At 46.5% G+C, this 22,460-nt stretch overlaps 1 protein-coding gene across 3 annotated transcripts in view; it reads right to left on the bottom strand.

Moving 5' to 3' along the window:
* Window positions 1–277: 277 nt before the first annotated feature.
* LOC137322123 (cullin-9) overlaps window positions 278–22,460 on the bottom strand; it is a 344,721-nt gene continuing 322,538 nt past the window's right edge. For 2 of the 3 annotated variants that reach the window (XM_067985222.1, XM_067985223.1), the window contains exon 40: window positions 278–2,269. In XM_067985222.1, the coding sequence (XP_067841323.1) occupies window positions 2,071–2,269 (199 nt within the window). In that variant the 3' untranslated portion in view covers window positions 278–2,070. Of the gene's footprint in view, window positions 2,270–6,020; window positions 6,093–22,460 lie in introns of all 3 variants that reach the window. The other variant, XR_010962966.1, reaches the window with a different exon arrangement.

Raw genomic sequence — 22,460 nt, 5'->3', positions numbered from 1 at the left:
GGATGGGCAATAAATGCTGCCCTTGCCAGTGACGCCCACATCCCATGAATGAATAAAAAAAAATCCTCAGGTCATCCCAAAGTACTTCGCATCCAATGACGTGTCACCATTTTAATTCAGCAAATGTGGTGCACAACTTGCACCCAGCAAGGACCCACAAACAGCAAATGAGATAAATGACCAGATAATCTGTTTTGATGGTGTTGGCCAGGAATAAGGGTGAAGGCATCAACAGTAAGAGGTGACATCTGCTTGTGAGACATGAAGAAACCACATCTTAAGAAATGCAACAAGATTTTTATTGCCCTAGTGGAGAGCACAAAGATGAGGATGCAATGCGTGCGGTACAGCAGTGTGGTGGTTATGTTTATTGGACTAGCAGTCCACAGGTGGTGACTTCAAACCCCACCATGACAAGTTGGGAAATTAAATTCATTGCAAGGCACTCAAAAATGACCACTAAAGCTGCTGAATTGTGAACATTAATATGCCAAACAGTAATGATAAACAGATGATATCCTTTACTGCTTGGTACCTATTTTCTAGTAGTTCACTATGCTCACATCTTTATTGCTAACCATCTACAATCACCCAACTCATCAATAACCTACCATTGAGAAGCCTCGCTAAAACCTAAAAGATAACAAGAAGAAACATGAATGCTGCAAATCTCAAGTTGTAAAAAAAAAAGCTGGGAGATTCAGCAACTCCATCAGCATCTGAAAGAAGTTAACATTTCAGGTGGGATCCTTCATCAGAAATGTTACCTAATTTTTCTCCTTCAGATATGCACTTCCATTAACACAATTTGTACTTTATATAGCAGCCATAATATAACAGCCATAAAAAAGCCATAAAAAACAGCCATAACATTCCAAACTGCTTCACAAGGGAGTGGATCAGATACTGAGCAGAAAGTGGGTGAGGTATGGTGAGGTGACTGAATGTGTGATAGGGAAGTTGAGTAGAGAGACGGCAAGGCGAAGGGACTTAGGAAGAGAATCCCAACATGTAAAGAAGAGACAGTAGGAACGGTGTGATACCAATGGTGGAGTGATCGGATGGTGGTGACACAGTAATCTGGTTTCAGAAGAGCGAGCTTCATCTAAGGCTGGAGGAGGCTGCAGAGACAGGTGGAGTAAGGCCTTAGAGCAATTTGAAATCAATAGACAGCAGATGGAGAGAATGTAGGGGTTGGAGAGCAGAGGAGTGGGATTTAGTTTGGCATAGGATATGGGCAGCAAATTCCTAGATGAGTTGTAGTTTGTGTAGGTTTGAACTTGGGAGGCAGCTAGGAAAGTATTGAAAAAGCTAAACCTGGAGTTGATAAAGTAGATGAGTGCTTTAATGGCAGTGGAGGTGAGGTAGGGAGAGAGCTGGGTGATATTTCTGAGGTGGAACAAGGTGGTTTTGGGGATGGACTGAATGTCACAACTTTGATGGAGAAAGTTGGGTTAGGGTTAAACAGGTATTGTTTTTAACACCTCTAGAATTTTACAACAAAAAAATTCTAATTTTCTCTTTTTACTCAGTTAAACAAAAAGCCCTTCGGAAGGGGAGGAAAAATAAGCCCAATTCTATACTTTAGAAGAAAGTGTTTTATTTTCATAACTTGCATAACTGGAATTTGTCAGAAAGATAGAACATTATATGTGAACAATAGAAGCTTTCAGCTTTGCTGCCCTTTGTTCTTTTTTTTGCTGAATACAGCGTACATCTCCCAGAACTAACTCAGTTGCGGTTTATCAGCGACTCTCTCTGGGGAGTGAGATGCTAAGTTAAATATATTTAACAAAATAAAAGAAAAAAGACATCCCCAGAATTTCTCCTCAGTTGTGTTTTTTTTAAAACCTGAACACCAAAAAAAACGTTCTTTTTAAAACAGAAAAAGAGAAGCCAGTTAACCAGAAGTGGCACAACAAAAAGAAAATAGAGGGTTTGTGTTCAGCACGCACTAGGATATTTTCATCTGACTACTGTGAGTTACAATTCATTTTGTTTTTTTTTAAATTGTCCACTTATTCAGAATATATATATATATATATATATATATAAAAATCTCAACTCTCTTTAGTCATAAACATCGTCGTCTTCCAGGTAAAAGAAATCTCTCTCTAGGTTCTCCGATTCATCATCTGAAAAATCATCTTCATCAATATCTTCATCCTCGTCATACGTGTCATGCCACTCCGGGACATACTCATCATCATCTTCATCATAGTCGTCATTTTCTCCATCCTCTTCCTCAGTTTGACTGCCCGACTTGACTCTGCACAGTAAACAGAACGAGTTACTATTTTATACATAGCATGCCCTGCACTGTGTATTGATAGACTGTGCTAACGAGGATCAAGGGCACATTCCTCAGTTACTACGAGATACATTTTCTTATTTCAAGGATAACATCTCAGTCCAATTAATTGCACAATATTTCTTTAAAGAGAATGTTCAAAGTACAAAAATTCAAAACTCATCACACAGCCAAAACTCGCTGTGTCTCCAGCTGTACTGGGTCCAATTAATAATGTCCATTGTACCCATTTAAAAAATTCATTCTTGAGAATTTAGAAAATGCAACACAAGATAAATAATATCAAACTTTGGATGAGTATCAGTAGGTACATTTTTAAGGTATGAATAGAATATGTCATGAAGACCCATGGAACATGATTTATATCCCACCAGTCGAGCTGATGATAAACTCACGAGTCAGTTACCAGATTGGAAATAAATTAACCTTCACCTACAGCTGCATATTTTCTTTTATTTTACAGGCCTTATATGGTACATGCTGCTAAATTTGTGCAGTTTTTCAGTAAAACATGAATAAATGACAGCCAATTTTGATCATCATCTTACTTGCTTTTTTTTGTGGGTTCAGGTCCCACTCCCGAGACTTGAGCACAAAATCCAGGCTGACACTCCAGTGCAGTAGAGTGCTGCACTGTCGGAAGTGCTGCCTTTCGGATGAGACGTTAAACCGAGGCCCCGTCTGCCCTCTCAGGCGGACGTAAAAGATCCCATGGCACTATTTGGAAGAAGAGCAGGGTAGTTCTCCCCAGTGACCTGGCCAATAATTACCCCTCAAACAACATCACTAAAAAACAGATTATCCGGTAATTATCACATTACTGTTTGTGGGACCTTGCTGTGTGCAAATTGGCTGCCGCGTTTCCAACATTACAACTGTGACTACACTTCAAAAATACTTTATTGGTTGTAAAGCACTTTGGGATGTCCTGAGGTCATGAAAGGCACTATATAAAATGCATGTCTTTCTTTCTTTTTCAGGCCTCAAGAGTTGAATAGATTTCTGCAGAAACCTTAGCTTTCGTTCCAATCTGCTGTTCCACTGAAAGCAATGGGCACCAGGAATAGAGGGAACAGGAGATGAGTGCAAAAGCATGAGCATCAGAAGCAGGAAGATGGTGAACCCAATCTGAAAGTCAGTGGCATATTAATTTTTTTAAAACTAATGTATTTAGCAGAAATGATGCTCATTTTGTAGTATTTCTTAAAATCCCTGTCCCTCCTTCAATAACATAGATATGGTATATTTTACATAAGCTTCCAACAGCTGATGTCTGAGTTCAACAATGTGTACTATGGTTCCAGCATTCACCAATACAAACAGACACGTGGTTGAACTATAACTGTTGAAAGTATTGTGATCTATCACAGAAATGTACAAAACTGCAGGGGAGTTCTCCCGGTGTCCTGGCCAATATTTATCCCTCAACCAACACCTAAAAAAGATTATCTGGTGTTTATCACATTGCTGTTTGTGGGAGTTTACTGTGCAAAAATTGGCTGCCTTACAACAGTGACTAAACTTCAAAAGTACATAATAGCCTGCAAAGCGCTTTGGGATGTCCCGAGGTTGTGAAAGGCTCTGTATAACTGCAGTATTTCTTTTCTTTTCTGGAAATTGTTTTGCCCATGTACCATGGTTTCATTATGGTCTTAATCCAATGGTCCTGATCATGTTTGTCATCAATTTATGATCGTCTCAATAAGGGAGCAGACACACAAGGGCTTTTCCATCCTACAGCATGCAGAACACTGACCTCAACTGTAACTATCCAACTCTGGAATCCCACTGAGTATTATTGGCTTAAAATAATGTTGCATTCCGCTCCTTGTGTTTAATTCCCTTCATGGTCTCAACCCTCCCTATCTCTGTAACCTCATCCAGCCCTACAATTCCATTCCCGACTCTCCATTCCTGACTCCTGCATATTGTAGATCTCTCCTTTCCTTTGCTCCACCATTGGCAGCTATTCCTACAGCTGCTAATTCCCTGCGTTCTAGAATTCCCTCCATAAACCCCTCCTTCTCAAAGAAGGCTCTCCTTAAAACCCACTTTCCTGACCAAGCTTTTCGTCATCCCCAATTTCTCCTTTGGCTCAGCATCCATTCTTTTGATTACACCTCTGTGAAGCAACTCGGACGTTTCTTTACGTTAAAGGTGCTCTATAAATATACGTTGACTTTAGCACTGATTTTCCCTCCCAGATCACAAATTCACCACATCAGCAATCATAGGTCTGAATACCCTTCTTTTATTCTTTGAATGTGGCCATTGCTCGCAAGGCCGGCATTTATTGCCCATCCCTAGTTGCCCTGGTTTGATACAACTGAGTGGCTTGATAGACCACTTCAGAGGGCAGTTAATAGTCAACCATGTTGGTATGGGACTGCAGTCACTTATATAGGCCCAACCAGGCAAGGACAACAGGTTTCCTTCCCTAAAGGACATTCGTGAACCAGTTGAGTTAGGAACACAGGAACAGGAGGAGGCCATTCAGCCCCTTGAGTTCCACCATTCAATTAGATCATGGCTGATCCATATCTTAACTCCATCACTCCATCTACCTGCCTTGGTTCCGTAACTTTTAATACACTTGCCTAACAAAAATCTCAGTTTTGAAATTTTCAATTGATCCCCAACCTCAACAGCTTTTTAAGAAAGAGTTTTCCGGATTTGCACTATCTTTTTGTGAAAAAGTGCTTCCTGACATCACCCCTTAACAGCCTAGCTCTAATTTTAAGGTTATGCCCCCTTGTTCTGGAATCCTCCACAGCTCTTTTATGACAATCCAAAAGCTTCATGGTCACATTTCCACAGCAATCATTCTTTGAAGCAATGTCCCTAGACTGTGTAGTGCTACGCAGTGGAGCTTCAACCTGCTGCACTAATGGAGGGGAAAAGTGCTCCTGAAACCAATACTGTATGCTAACAGAGAGGGTGCATCACAATCCTCTGCACTTTGAGGCACCGTTGTTTATATAGCACCGTACCAAATCGAAACATATCAAAATGCTTCAAGAAAGCAATCACTTGAGTGAACTTGCATTTATAAAGTGCCTATCACATCGCTCAGGATGTCGCAAAGCTCTTCAAATAACGACTTTTTCTTTTGAAGTGCTGCCATTGTTGTTATGTGGGCAATAAGCAATTTCTTTTGAAGTCTAAAGTATAACGTATAACGTATAACGTAGGCAAACATAGCAGCCGACATGTCAGCAATGACCCACAAACAGCAATGAGTGTGGAATTGAGAGTTAATATGTTTTGGTGGTACTGGTTAAAGGAGGAATGGTGACCGCGACACCAGCAGAACCTGCTGCTCTTCTTGAAATAGTGCCATGTTTACCCAAGCAGGCAGATGGGTGCTCACTTTAATTTTTCATCCAAAGGACAGTATCTCCAACAATGCGGCACTCCCTGAGGAGTGTCAGCCTGGATTATATGCTCAAGTCTCTGGAGTGGAGCTTGAACCTACAACCTTCTGACCCAAAGGCGAGAATGCTAGCAGTTGAGCTGAGGTGTCAATTTTATTTCTAAATGAATTGATTTATTACAAAATGTTATGATCAGTCTATAAAATTGTAGAAATCCTACATTGAGCTGTCAAAGATGTCAACTTCAGTGGAAAGGATAATTAATCTATACAGAAATGTAAACAGGTTACTCAGAAAAAGAAAAAGCATAATTAATTCCTTCCTCCAGTCCTTACCTTCATCTCCACTCTCCCTCCCCTAACTGCTCTCTTCCCTGCAGCCCTACTCAGTTTTTTTGTGTGGCGATCCTATCAAAGAAAAGGAAGATTACTTGCTGTAGTAATCTTCAAGGTTTGGAGTGAGTGCTCTTCAATTTACCTAAAGGATTTGTCAGCCAACCATGTGGTAGCTCACCATTAGCCCAAGCCGTGTGAGTATACTTTTGTAATCATGTATTGCAGATGTCTGTGGAACACAACCTGATAATTACTGCATGGAACACAAAATGGTTTCTGTCTGTGTTCCTACAATTTTGTTTGCATTAGAGAAAACCACCTTCCTTTCATTGAACTGACCTTCATACAAACGTACACGTTCAATGATCTTGATTAAAATTTACATTTTTCAAAATTCTAAGCATTTCTTCTCGCTCCCTTTAAGTGTCAGCCTTGTATCCAATTGTTCTTCAGACAACTTGGGAATGTTTTCTGCTCATAAATGAAAATAGCAGGCCCTAGGCTGGAGCTGTTGGAATTCAAAATGTATAAAATTCAAAACAAAACTATCAAGGAATTGTTCTATCTCAACATAAGCTCCTCTTTATGGGCTACCTGAGACAGAACAATCTGCTAGACCAGATTAAACTAAGACTCCAAGTTGTAACCTCATCGCTTTAGCTTAAAACCCTTGTAGTAAGTTAGTTAAGTAATTGGGGCTAAAGTTAGCCCACTAACAGCTGGTGATGGTCGCTGTCCAAAACAAAGATCACAAAGAGACACTGGCTATAATGGTCCCCGAAGGAAGGCTATCGTTTGTGCAGAATCTAATTTGATCCACCAGAGTTAATGAGACCTCCTTAGATATGAAGCTTGTCAACAGTAAGTAATGGGAGCTTTCAAACACAAACGATCACAATACAGTACAGATCCAATTTGATCACAAGTAGTCAATGCATGAAAGCTGTCCCAAAGGCTGCGAGGTGGGGAAGATACTTCAACTTTTGTGAAACCAAACATGTCTTCCCAAGGGTTTAACAAAACCGACTTTAAAACGAACTGCCACCGACACTTCACAAAACAGGCACATAAAAGGGGAGCCATGGAATGTGCTTGAAACAAGTTGATCCTGACCACAATTAATCTCTTTCAGAATACAGTGACATAGGTAGACAAACACAGCAATCATTCTTCGTCCCAGGAACAGCATGAGATGATTGACCAGTTAATCTGTTTTTGATAGTATTGATTGAGGGATAAATGTTGGCCAGAACACTGCTGGTCTTCTAATAGTGCCACAGGATGAACTCCCTGGGTGGGACTGTGCTCGCCTGGTTCCATTTTTATCTATCCAGTCATAGCCAGAGAATCTCCTGCAATGGCTTCTCTTCCCGCTCCCGCATCGTTACCTTGGCCCACTCCTATTTCTCATCTACATTATCCAAAAACATAACGTTAGATTCCACATGTACGCTGACGACACCCAGCTCTACCTCACAACCACCTCCCTCGACCCCTCCACTGTCTCTGATTTGTCACACTGCTTTTCCAACACCCAGTACTGGATGAGCAAAAATTTCCTCCAACTTAATATTGGTAAGACTGAAGCCATTGTCTTTGATCCCCGCCGCAAACTCTGTTCCCAAACCACCGACTCCACACCTCTCCCCGGCCAGTGTCGAAGGCTGAACCAAACCATTCGCAACCATGGCATCCTGTTTGACCGAGATGAGCTTCTGAGCCCATATTTTTTCCATCACCTAGATCGCCTTCTTCCATCTCTGTAACATCGCCCGACTCTACCCCTGCCTCAGCTCATCTGCTGCTAAAACCCTCATCCATGCCTTTGTTACCTCGACACTTGACTATTCCAATGCTCTCCTGGCTTCCCATCTTCCACCCTCCATAAACTTGAGCTCATCCAACTCTCTTCTACCTGTATCCCAACTCGCACCAAGTCTCGTTCTCCCATCACCTCTGTGCTTGCTGACCTACAATGGCTCAAGGTCCGGGAAAGCCTTGATTTTAAAATTCTCATCCTTGTTTTCAAATCCCTCCATGGCCTCGCTCCTTCCAATCTCTGCAAACCTCCTTCAACCAGACAAACATCCGAGATCTCTGCGATCTTCCAATTCTTACCTCTTGCGTATCCTTGATTTTAGTCGCTCCACCATTGGTGGTCGTGCCTTCGTTTGCCAAGGCCCGAAGCGATGGAATTCCCTCCCGAAACCTCTCTACCTCTCTCACTCTTCCTTTAAGATGCTCCTGAAAACCTAAATCTTTGACCAAGATTTTGGTCACGTGTCCTGATATGGCTCGGTGTCAAATCGCGCCTGTGAAGTGCCATGGGATGTTTTACGACATGAAAGGCACCATGAATTGCAAGTTGTTGTTGTTCCCTGTTTCTCTTCCAATAGGACCACAGGGTGAACTCACTGCTCCTCTTCTAATAGACCACAGGATGAACTCACTGCTCCTCTTCTAATAGACCACAGGGTGAACTCACTGCTCCTCTTCTAATAGACCACAGGGTGAACTCACTGCTCCTCTTCTAATAGACCACAGGGTGAACTCACTGCTCCTCTTCCAATATAACCACAGGGTGAACTCACTGCTCCTCTTCTAATAGACCACAGGGTGAACTCACTGCTCCTCTTCCAATAGACCACAGGGTGAACTCACTGCTCCTCTTCTAATAGACCACAGGGTGAACTCACTGCTCCTCTTCTAATGGACCACAGGGTGAACTCACTGCTCCTCTTCTAATGGACCACAGGGTGAACTCACTGCTCCTCTTCTAATGGACCACAGGATGAACTCACTGCTCCTCTTCTAATAGACCACAGGGTGAACTCACTGCTCCTCTTCTAATAGACCACAGGGTGAACTCACTGCTCCTCTTCCAATAGACCACAGGGTGAACTCACTGCTCCTCTTCTAATAGACCACAGGATGAACTCACTGCTCCTCTTCCAATAGACCACAGGGTGAACTCACTGCTCCTCTTCTAATAGACCACAGGGTGAACTCACTGCTCCTCTTCTAATAGACCACAGGATGAACTCACTGCTCCTCTTCTAATAGACCACAGGGTGAACTCACTGCTCCTCTTCCAATATAACCACAGGGTGAACTCACTGCTCCTCTTCTAATAGACCACAGGGTGAACTCACTGCTCCTCTTCCAATATAACCACAGGGTGAACTCACTGCTCCTCTTCTAATAGACCACAGGGTGAACTAACTGCTCCTCTTCTAATAGACCACAGGGTGAACTCACTGCCCCTCTTCTAATAGACCACAGGATGAACTCACTGCTCCTCTTCTAATAGACCACAGGGTGAACTCACTGCTCCTCTTCTAATAGACCACAGGATGAACTCACTGCTCCTCTTCTAATAGACCACAGGGTGAACTAACTGCTCCGCTTCTAATAGACCACAGGGTGAACTCACTGCTCCTCTTCGATTAGACCACAGGGTGAACTCACTGCTCCTCTTCCAATATAACCACAGGGTGAACTCACTGCTCCTCTTCTAATGGACCACAGGGTGAACTCACTGCTCCTCTTCTAATAGACCACAGGGTGAACTCACTGCTCCTCTTCTAATAGACCACAGGGTGAACTCACTGCTCCTCTTCTAATAGACCACAGGGTGAACTCACTGCTCCTCTTCCAATAGACCACAGGGTGAACTCACTGCTCCTCTTCCAATAGACCACAGGGTGAACTCACTGCTCCTCTTCTAATAGACCACAGGGTGAACTCACTGCTCCTCTTCCAATATAACCACAGGGTGAACTCACTGCTCCTCTTCTAATAGACCACAGGATGAACTCACTGCTCCTCTTCCAATAGACCACAGGGTGAACTCACTGCTCCTCTTCGAATAGACCACAGGATGAACTCACTGCTCCTCTTCTAATGGACCACAGGGTGAACTCACTGCTCCTCTTCTAATAGACCACAGGGTGAACTCACTGCTCCCCTTCTAATAGACCACAGGGTGAACTCACTGCTCCTCTTCTAATAGACCACAGGATGAACCCACTGCTCCGCTTGCAATGGACCACAGGATGAACTCAATGCTCCTCTTCTAATAGACCACAGGGTGAACTCACTGCTCCTCTTCTAATAGACCACAGGGTGAACTCACTGCTCCTCTTCTAATGGACCACAGGGTGAACTCACTGCTCCTCTTCTAATAGACCACAGGGTGAACTCACTGCTCCTCTTCTAATAGACCACAGGGTGAACTCACTGCTCCTCTTCTAATAGACCACAGGGTGAACTCACTGCTCCTCTTCTAATAGACCACAGGGTGAACTCACTGCTCCTCTTCCAATAGACCACAGGGTGAACTCACTGCTCCTCTTCCAATAGACCACAGGGTGAACTCACTGCTCCTCTTCTAATAGACCACAGGGTGAACTCACTGCTCCTCTTCTAATAGACCACAGGGTGAACTCACTGCTCCTCTTCTAATAGACCACAGGGTGAACTCACTGCTCCTCTTCTAATAGACCACAGGGTGAACTCACTGCTCCTCTTCTAATAGACCACAGGGTGAACTCACTGCCCCTCTTCTAATAGACCACAGGATGAACTCACTGCTCCTCTTCTAATAGACCACAGGGTGAACTCACTGCCCCTCTTCTAATAGACCACAGGATGAACTCACTGCTCCTCTTCTAATAGACCACAGGGTGAACTCACTGCTCCTCTTCTAATAGACCACAGGGTGAACTCACTGCTCCTCTTCTAATAGACCACAGGGTGAACTCACTGCCCCTCTTCTAATAGACCACAGGGTGAACTCACTGCTCCTCTTCCAATAGACCACAGGGTGAACTAACTGCTCCTCTTCTAATAGACCACAGGGTGAACTCACTGCCCCTCTTCTAATAGACCACAGGATGAACTCACTGCTCCTCTTCTAATAGACCACAGGGTGAACTCACTGCTCCTCTTCTAATAGACCACAGGATGAACTCACTGCTCCTCTTCTAATAGACCACAGGGTGAACTCACTGCTCCGCTTCTAATAGACCACAGGGTGAACTCACTGCTCCTCTTCTAATAGACCACAGGGTGAACTCACTGCTCCTCTTCTAATAGACCACAGGGTGAACTCACTGCTCCTCTTCCAATATAACCACAGGGTGAACTCACTGCTCCTCTTCTAATGGACCACAGGGTGAACTCACTGCTCCTCTTCTAATAGACCACAGGGTGAACTCACTGCTCCTCTTCTAATAGACCACAGGGTGAACTCACTGCTCCTCTTCTAATAGACCACAGGGTGAACTCACTGCTCCTCTTCCAATAGACCACAGGGTGAACTCACTGCTCCTCTTCCAATAGACCACAGGGTGAACTCACTGCTCCTCTTCTAATAGACCACAGGGTGAACTCACTGCTCCTCTTCCAATATAACCACAGGGTGAACTCACTGCTCCTCTTCTAATAGACCACAGGATGAACTCACTGCTCCTCTTCCAATAGACCACAGGGTGAACTCACTGCTCCTCTTCGAATAGACCACAGGATGAACTCACTGCTCCTCTTCTAATGGACCACAGGGTGAACTCACTGCTCCTCTTCTAATGGACCACAGGGTGAACTCACTGCTCCTCTTCTAATAGACCACAGGGTGAACTCACTGCTCCCCTTCTAATAGACCACAGGGTGAACTCACTGCTCCTCTTCTAATAGACCACAGGATGAACCCACTGCTCCGCTTGCAATGGACCACAGGATGAACTCAATGCTCCTCTTCTAATAGACCACAGGGTGAACTCACTGCTCCTCTTCTAATAGACCACAGGGTGAACTCACTGCTCCTCTTCTAATGGACCACAGGGTGAACTCACTGCTCCTCTTCTAATAGACCACAGGGTGAACTCACTGCTCCTCTTCTAATAGACCACAGGGTGAACTCACTGCTCCTCTTCCAATAGACCACAGGGTGAACTCACTGCTCCTCTTCCAATAGACCACAGGGTGAACTCACTGCTCCTCTTCTAATAGACCACAGGGTGAACTCACTGCTCCTCTTCCAATATAACCACAGGTTGAACTCACTGCTCCTCTTCTAATAGACCACAGGGTGAACTCACTGCTCCTCTTCTAATAGACCACAGGGTGAACTCACTGCTCCCCTTCTAATAGACCACAGGGTGAACTCACTGCTCCTCTTCTAATAGACCACAGGGTGAACTCACTGCTCCTCTTCTAATAGACCACAGGGTGAACTCACTGCTCCTCTTCTAATAGACCACAGGATGAACTCACTGCTCCTCTTCTAATAGACCACAGGGTGAACTCACTGCTCCTCTTCTAATGGACCACAGGGTGAACTCACTGCTCCTCTTCTCATAGACCACAGGGTGAAGTCACTGCCCCTCTTCTAATGGACCACAGGGTGAACTCACTGCTCCTCTTCTAATAGACCACAGGGTGAACTCACTGCTCCTCTTCTAATAGACCACAGGATGAACTCACTGCTCCTCTTCAAATAGACCACAGGGTGAACTCACTGCTCCTCTTCTAATAGACCACAGGGTGAACTCACTGCTCCTCTTCTAATAGACCACAGGGTGAACTCACTGCTCCTCTTCTAATGGACCACAGGGTGAACTCACTGCTCCTCTTCCAATAGACCACAGGGTGAACTCACTGCTCCTCTTCTAATGGACCACAGGGTGAACTCACTGCTCCTCTTCTAATGGACCACAGGGTGAACTCACTGCTCCTCTTCTAATGGACCACAGGGTGAACTCACTGCTCCTCTTCTAATAGACCACAGGGTGAACTCACTGCTCCTCTTCTAATGGACCACAGGGTGAACTCACTGCTCCTCTTCTAATAGACCACAGGGTGAACTCACTGCTCCTCTTCTAATAGACCACAGGATGAACTCACTGCTCCTCTTCTAATAGACCACAGGGTGAACTCACTGCTCCTCTTCTAATAGACCACAGGGTGAACTCACTGCTCCTCTTCCAATCGACCACAGGGTGAACTCACTGCTCCTCTTCCAATAGACCACTGGGTGAACTCACTGCTCCTCTTCCAATATAACCACAGGGTGAACTCACTGCTCCTCTTCTAATAGACCACAGGGTGAACTCACTGCTCCTCTTCTAATAGACCACAGGATGAACTCACTGCTCCTCTTCTAATAGACCAAAGGGTGAACTCACTGCTCCTCTTCTAATGGACCACAGGGTGAACTCACTGCTCCTCTTCTAATAGACCACAGGGTGAACTCACTGCTCCTCTTCTAATAGACCACAGGGTGAACTCACTGCTCCTCTTCTAATAGACCACAGGGTGAACTCACTGCCCCTCTTCTAATGGACCACAGGGTGAACTCACTGCTCCTCTTCTAATCGACCACAGGATGAACTCACTGCTCCTCTTCCAATCGACCACAGGGTGAACTCACTGCTCCTCTTCCAATCGACTACAGGGTGAACTCACTGCTCCTCTTCTAATGGACCACAGGGTGAACTCACTGCTCCTCTTCTAATAGACCACAGGGTGAACTCACTGCTCCTCTTGCAATAGACCACAGGATGAACCCACTGCTCCTCTTGCAATAGACCACAGGATGAACTCAATGCTCCTCTTCTAATAGACCACAGGGTGAACTCACTGCTCCTCTTCTAATAGACCACAGGGTGAACTCACTGCTCCTCTTCTAATAGACCACAGGGTGAACTCACTGCTCCTCTTCCAATAGACCACAGGGTGAACTCACTGCTCCTCTTCTAATGGACCACAGGGTGAACTCACTGCTCCTCTTCTAATAGACCACAGGGTGAACTCACTGCTCCTCTTCTAATAGACCACAGGGTGAACTCACTGCTCCTCTTCTAATAGACCACAGGGTGAACTCACTGCTCCTCTTCTAATGGACCACAGGGTGAACTCACTGCTCCTCTTCCAATAGACCACAGGGTGAACTCACTGCTCCTCTTCTAACAGACCACAGGGTGAACTCACTGCTCCTCTTCCAATATAACCACAGGGTGAACTCACTGCTCCTCTTCTAATGGACCACAGGGTGAACTCACTGCTCCTCTTCTAATGGACCACAGGGTGAACTCACTGCTCCTCTTCTAATGGACCACAGGGTGAACTCACTGCTCCTCTTCTAATAGACCACAGGGTGAACTCACTGCTCCTCTTCTAATAGACCACAGGATGAACTCACTGCTCCTCTTCTAATAGACCACAGGGTGAACTCACTGCTCCTCTTCTAATAGACCACAGGGTGAACTCACTGCTCCTCTTCCAATAGACCACAGGGTGAACTCACTGCTCCTCTTCCAATAGACCACTGGGTGAACTCACTGCTCCTCTTCCAATATAACCACAGGGTGAACTCACTGCTCCTCTTCTAATAGACCACAGGGTGAACTCACTGCTCCTCTTCTAATAGACCACAGGATGAACTCACTGCTCCTCTTCTAATAGACCAAAGGGTGAACTCACTGCTCCTCTTCTAATGGACCACAGGGTGAACTCACTGCTCCTCTTCTAATAGACCACAGGGTGAACTCACTGCTCCTCTTCTAATAGACCACAGGGTGAACTCACTGCTCCTCTTCTAATAGACCACAGGATGAACTCACTGCTCCTCTTCTAATAGACCACAGGGTGAACTCACTGCTCCTCTTCTAATAGACCACAGGGTGAACTCACTGCTCCTCTTCCAATAGACCACAGGGTGAACTCACTGCTCCTCTTCCAATCGACCACAGGGTGAACTCACTGCTCCTCTTCCAATCGACCACAGGGTGAACTCACTGCTCCTCTTCTAATGGACCACAGGGTGAACTCACTGCTCCTCTTCTAATAGACCACAGGGTGAACTCACTGCTCCTCTTGCAATAGACCACAGGATGAACCCACTGCTCCTCTTGCAATAGACCACAGGATGAACTCAATGCTCCTCTTCTAATAGACCACAGGGTGAACTCACTGCTCCTCTTCTAATAGACCACAGGGTGAACTCACTGCTCCTCTTCTAATAGACCACAGGGTGAACTCACTGCTCCTCTTCCAATAGACCACAGGGTGAACTCACTGCTCCTCTTCTAATGGACCACAGGGTGAACTCACTGCTCCTCTTCTAATAGACCACAGGGTGAACTCACTGCTCCTCTTCTAATAGACCACAGGGTGAACTCACTGCTCCTCTTCTAATAGACCACAGGGTGAAGTCACTGCCCCTCTTCTAATGGACCACAGGGTGAACTCACTGCTCCTCTTCTAATAGACCACAGGGTGAACTCACTGCTCCTCTTCTAATAGACCACAGGGTGAAGTCACTGCCCCTCTTCTAATGGACCACAGGGTGAACTCACTGCCCCTCTTCTAATGGACCACAGGGTGAACTCACTGCCCCTCTTCTAATAGACCACAGGGTGAACTCACTGCTCCTCTTCTAATAGACCACAGGGTGAACTCACTGCTCCTCTTCTAATAGACCACAGGATGAACTCACTGCTCCTCTTCTAATAGACCACAGGATGAACTCACTGCTCCTCTTCGAATAGACCACAGGGTGAACTCACTGCTCCTCTTCCAATAGACCACAGGGTGAACTCACTGCTCCTCTTCTAATAGACCACAGGGTGAACTCACTGCTCCTCTTCCAATATAACCACAGGGTGAACTCACTGCTCCTCTTCTAATAGACCACAGGGTGAACTAACTGCTCCTCTTCTAATAGACCACAGGGTGAACTCACTGCTCCTCTTCTAATAGACCACTGGGTGAACTCACTGCTCCTCTTCCAATATAACCACAGGGTGAACTCACTGCTCCTCTTCTAATAGACCACAGGGTGAACTCACTGCTCCTCTTCTAATAGACCACAGGATGAACTCACTGCTCCTCTTCTAATAGACCAAAGGGTGAACTCACTGCTCCTCTTCTAATGGACCACAGGGTGAACTCACTGCTCCTCTTCTAATAGACCACAGGGTGAACTCACTGCTCCTCTTCTAATAGACCACAGGGTGAACTCACTGCTCCCCTTCTAATAGACCACAAGGTGAACTCACTGCTCCTCTTCTTTTTTTTTTATTCGTTCACGGGATGTGGGCATCGCTGGCAAGGCCGGCATTTATTGCCCATCCCTAATTGCCCTCGAGAAGGTGGTGGTGAGCCGCCTTCTTGAACCGCTGCAGCCCGTGTGGTGACGGTTCTCCCACAGTGCTGTTAGGAAGGGAGTTCCAGGATTTTGACCCAGCGACAATGAAGGAACGGCGATATATTTCCAAGTCGGGATGGTGTGTGACTTGGAGGGGAACGTGCAGGTGGTGTTGTTCCCATGCGCCTGCTGCCCTTGTCCTTCTAGGTGGTAGAGGTCGCGGGTTTGGGAGGTGCTGTCGAAGAAGCCTTGGCGAGTTGCTGCAGTGCATCCTGTGGATGGTGCACACTGCAGCCACAGTGCGCCGGTGGTGAAGGGAGTGCATGTTTAGGGTGGTGGATGGGGTGCCAATCAAGCGGGCTGCTTTATCTTGGATGGTGTCGAGCTTCTTGAGTGTTGTTGGAGCTGCACTCATCCAGGCAAGTGGAGAGTATTCCATCACACTCCTGACTTGTGCCTTGTCGATGGTGGAAAGGCTTTGGGGAGTCAGGAGATGAGTCACTCGCCGCAGAATACCCAGCCTCTGACCTGCTCTCGTAGCCACAGTATTTATGTGGCTGGTCCAGTTAAGTTTCTGGTCAATGGTGACTCCCCAGGATGTTGATGGTGGGGGATTCGGCGATGGTAATGCCATTGAATGTCAAGGGGAGGTGGTTAGACTCTCTCTTGTTGGAGATGGTCATTGCCTGGCACTTATCTGGCGCGAATGTTACTTGCCACTTATCAGCCCAAGCCTGGATGTTGTCCAGGTCTTGCTGCATGCAGGCTCGGACTGCTTCATTATTTGAGGGGTTGCGAATGGAACTGAACACTGTGCAGTCATCAGCGAACATCCCCATTTCGGACCTTATGATGGAGGGAAGGTCATTGATGAAGCAGCTGCAGATGGTTGGGCCCAGGACACTGCCCTGAGGAACTCCTGCAGCAATGCCCTGGGGCTGAGATGATTGGCCTCCAACAACCACTACCATCTTCCTTTGTGCTAGGTATGACTCCAGCCACTGGAGAGTTTTCCCCCTGATTCCCATTGACTTCAATTTTACTAGGGCTCCTTGGTGCCACACTCGGTCAAATGCTGCCTTGATGTCAAGGGCAGTCACTCTCACCTCACCTCTGGAATTCAGCTCTTTTGTCCATGTTTGGACCAAGGCTGTAATGAGGTCTGGAGCCGAGTGGTCCTGGCGGAACCCAAACTGAGCATCGGTGAGCAGGTTATTGGTGAGTAACTGCCGCTTGATAGCACTGTCGACGACACCTTCCATCACTTTGCTGATGATTGAGAGTAGACTGATGGGGCGGTAATTGGCCGGATTGGATTTGTCCTGCTTTTTGTGGACAGGACAGACCTGGACAATTTTCCACATTGTCGGGTGGATGCCAGTGTTGTAGCTGCACTGGAACAGCTTGGCTAGAGGCGCAGCTAGTTCTGGAGCACAAGTCTTCAGCACTACAGCTGGGATGTTGTCAGGGCCCATAGCCTTTGCTGTATCCAGTGCACTCAGCCGTTTCTTGATATCACGTGGAGTGAATCGAATTGGCTGAAGACTGGCTTCCGTGATGGTGGGGATATCGGGAGGAGGCTGAGATGGATTATCCACTCAGCACTTCTGGCTGAAGATGGTTGCAAACGCTTCAGCCTTGTCTTTTGCACTCATGTGCTGGACTACGCCATCATTGAGAATGGGGATGTTTGCAGAGCCTCCTCCTCCGGTTAGTTGTTTCATTGTCCACCACCATTCACGACTGGATGTGGCAGGACTGCAGAGCTTTGATCTGATCCGTTGGTTGTGGAATCGCTTAGCTCTGTCTATAGCATGTTGCTTCCGCTGTTTAGCATGCATGTCGTCCTGAGTTGTAGCTTCACCAGGTTGGCACCTCATTTTTAGGTACGCCTGGTGCTGCTCCTGGCATGCTCTTCTACACTCCTCATTGAACCAGGGTTGATCCCCTGGCTTGTTGGTAATGGTAGAGTGAGGAATATGCCGGGCCATAAGGTTGCAGATTGTGCTGGAATACAATTCTGCTGCTGCTGATGGCCCACAGCGCCTCATGGATGCCCAGTTTTGAGCTGCTGGATCTGTTCTGAATCTATCCCATTTAGCACTGTGGTAGTGCCACACAACACGTTGGATGGTGTCCTCAGTGCGAAGACGGGATTTCATCTCCACGAGGACTGTGCGGTGGTCACTCGTACCAATACTGTCATGGACAGATGCATTTGCGACAGGGAGATTGGTGAGGACGAGGTCAAGTAAGTTTTTCCCTCGTGTTGGTTCGCTCACCACCTGCCGCAGGCCCAGTCTAGCAGCTATGTCCTTCAGGACTCGGCCAGCTCGGTCAGTAGTAGTGCTACCGAGCCACTCTTGGTGATGGACATTGAAGTCTCCCACCCAGAGTACATTTTGTGCCCTTGCTACCCTCAGTGCTTCCTCCAAGTGGTGTTCAACATGGAGGAGGACTGATTCATCAGCTGAGGGAGGACGGTAGGTGGTAATCAGCAGGAGGTTTCCTTGCCCATGTTTGACCTGATGCCATGAGATTTCATGGGGTCCAGAGTCAATGTTGAGGACGACCAGGGCCACTCCCTCCTGACTGCATATCACTGTACCGCCACCTCTGGTGGGTCTGTCCTGCCGGTGGGACAGGACATACCCAGGGATGGTGATGGAAGAGTCTGGGACGTTGGCTGAAAGATATGATTCTGTGAGTATGGCTATGTCAGGCTGTTGCTTGACTCGTCTGTGGGACAGCTCTCCCAATTTTGGCACAAGTCCCCAGATGTTAGTAAGGAGGACCTTGCAGGGTCGACTGGGCTTGGTGTTTTGCCGTTGTCGTGTCCGGTGCCGAGTGGTTCGATGCCAGGTGGTCCGTCCGGTTTTATTCTTATTATGACTTTTCGTAGCGAGATTTTACAACTGAGTGGCTTCTGGGCCATTTCAGAGGGCAATTAAGAATCAACCACATTGCTGTGGGTCTGGAGTCACATATAGGCCAGACCGGGTAAGGGCGGCAGGCTTCCTTCCCTGAAGGACATTAGTGAACCAGATGGGTTTTTACGAAAATCCGGTAGTTTGATGGCCATCATTACTGATACGAGTATTTTAATTCCAGATTTTTATTTAATTAATTGAATTGAATTAATTAATTGAATTTAAATTCGCCAGCTGCCGTGGCGGGATTTGAACTCATGACTCTGGATTTTAGTCCAGGCCTCTGGATTACTAGCCCAGTAACATAACCACTACGCTACCGTACCCGACGAAGAGACCACAGGGTGAACTCACTGCTCCTCTTCTAATAGACCACAGGATGAACTCACTGCTCCTCTTCTAATAGACCACAGGGTGAACTCACTGCTCCTCTTCTAATAGACCACAGGGTGAACTCACTGCTCCTCTTCTAATAGACCACAGGATGAACTCACTGCTCCTCTTCCAATATAACCACAGGGTGAACTCACTGCTCCTCTTCCAATATAACCACAGGGTGAACTCACTGCTCCTCTTCTAATAGACCACAGGATTAACTCACTGCTCCTCTTCTAATAGACCACAGGGTGAACTCAGTGCTCCTCTTCCAATAGACCACAGGGTGAACTCACTGCTCCTCTTCCAATATAACCACAGGGTGAACTAACTGCTCCTCTTCCAATATAACCACAGGGTGAACTCACTGCTCCTCTTCTAATAGACCACAGGGTGAACTCACTGCTCCTCTTCTAATCGACCACAGGGTGAACTCACTGCTCCTCTTCTAATGGACCACAGGGTGAACTCACTGCTCCTCTTCCAATGGACCACAGGGTGAACTCACTGCTCCTCTTCTAATAGACCACAGGATGAACTCACTGCTCCTCTTCTAATAGACCACAGGATGAACTCACTGCTCCTCTTCTAATAGACCACAGGGTGAACTCACTGCTCCTCTTCTAACAGACCACAGGGTGAACTCACTGCTCCTCTTCCAATAGTACCACAGGGTGAACTCACTGCTCCTCTTCTAATAGACCACAGGGTGAACTCACTGCTCCTCTTCCAATAGTACCACAGGGTGAACTCACTGCTCCTCTTCTAATAGACCAAAGGATGAACTCACTGCTCCTCTTCCAATAGACCACAGGGTGAACTCACTGCTCCTCTTCTAATGGACCACAGGGTGAACTCACTGCTCCTCTTCCAATAGACCACAGGGTGAACTCACTGCTCCTCTTCCAATAGACCACAGGGTGAACTCACTGCTCCTCTTCTAATAGACCACAGGATTAACTCACTGCTCCTCTTCTAATAGACCACAGGGTGAACTCACTGCTCCTCTTCTAATAGACCACAGGGTGAACTCACTGCTCCTCTTCCAATCGACCACAGGGTGAACTCACTGCTCCTCTTCTTATAGACCACAGGGTGAACTCACTGCTCCTCTTCCAATAGACCACAGGGTGAACTCACTGCTCCTCTTCTAATAGACCACAGGGTGAACTCACTGCTCCCCTTCTAATAGACCACAGGATGAACTCACTGCTCCCCTTCTAATAGACCACAGGATGAACTCACTGCTCCTCTTCTAATAGACCACAGGGTGAACTCACTGCTCCTCTTCTAATAGACCACAGGATGAACTCACTGCTCCTCTTCTAATAGACCACAGGGTGAACTCACTGCTCCTCTTCTAATAGACCACAGGGTGAACTCACTGCTCCTCTTCTAATAGACCATAGAATGAACTCAGTGCTCCTCTTCCAATATAACCACAGGGTGAACTCACTGCTCCTCTTCTAATAGACCAAAGGGTGAACTCACTGCTCCTCTTCTAATAGACCACAGGGTGAACTCACTGCTCCTCTTCTAATAGACCACAGGGTGAACTCACTGCTCCTCTTCTAATAGACCACAGGGTGAACTCACTGCTCCTCTTCTAATAGACCACAGGGTGAACTCACTGCTCCTCTTCTAATAGACCACAGGGTGAACTCACTGCTCCTCTTCCAATATAACCACAGGGTGAACTCACTGCTCCTCTTCAAACAGACCACAAGGTGAACTCAATGCTCCTCTTCCAATCGACCACAGGGTGAACTCACTGCTCCTCTTCCAATATAACCACAGGGTGAACTCACTGCTCCTCTTCTAATAGACCACAGGGTGAACTCACTGCTCCTTTTCCAATAGACCACAGGATGAACTCACTGCTCCTCTTCCAATATAACCACAGGGTGAACTCACTGCTCCTCTTCTAATAGACCACAGGGTGAACTCACTGCTCCTCTTCTAATAGACCACAGGGTGAACTCACTGCTCCTCTTCTAATAGACCACAGGGTGAACTCACTGCTCCTCTTCTAATAGACCACAGGGTGAACTCACTGCTCCTCTTCTAATAGACCACAGGATGAACTCACTGCTCCTCTTCTAATAAACCACAGGGTGAACTCACTGCTCCTCTTCCAATATAACCACAGGATGAACTCACTGCTCCTCTTCGAATAGACCACAGGGTGAACTCACTGCTCCTCTTCTAATAGACCATAGGATGAACTCACTGCTGCTCTTCTAATAGACCACAGGATGAACTCACTGCTCCTCTTCTAATAGACCACAGGGTGAACTCACTGCTCCTCTTCCAATATAACCACAGGATGAACGCACTGCTCCTCTTCGAATAGACCACAGGGTGAACTCACTGCTCCTCTTCGAATAGACCACAGGGTGAACTCACTGCTCCTCTTCGAATAGACCAAAGGATGAACTCACTGCTCCTCTTCTAATAGACCACAGGATGAACTCACTGCTCCTCTTCCAATGGACCACAGGGTGAACTCACTGCTCCTCTTCCAATGGACCACAGGGTGAACTCACTGCTCCTCTTCTAATAGACCACAGGGTGAACTCACTGCTCCTCTTCTAATAGACCACAGGGTGAACTCACTGCTCCTCTTCTAATAGACCACAGGGTGAACTCACTGCTCCTCTTCTAATAGACCACAGGGTGAACTCACTGCCCCTCTTCGAATGGACCACAGGGTGAACTCACTGCTCCTCTTCTAATAGACCAAAGGGTGAACTCACTGCTCCTCTTCTAATAGACCATAGAATGAACTCAGTGCTCCTCTTCTAATAGACCACAGGGTGAACTCACTGCTCCTCTTCTAATAGACCACAGGGTGAACTCACTGCTCCTCTTCTAATAGACCACAGGATGAACTCACTGCTCCTCTTCTAATAGACCACAGGATGAACTCACTGCCCCTCTTCTAATAGACCACAGGGTGAACTCACTGCTCCTCTTCTAATAGACCAC

The sequence above is a fragment of the Heptranchias perlo genome, chromosome 5 (assembly GCF_035084215.1).
Source record: "Heptranchias perlo isolate sHepPer1 chromosome 5, sHepPer1.hap1, whole genome shotgun sequence".
Lineage (NCBI taxonomy): Eukaryota > Metazoa > Chordata > Chondrichthyes > Hexanchiformes > Hexanchidae > Heptranchias > Heptranchias perlo.
This window is presented reverse-complemented; position numbering and strand designations above follow the sequence as displayed.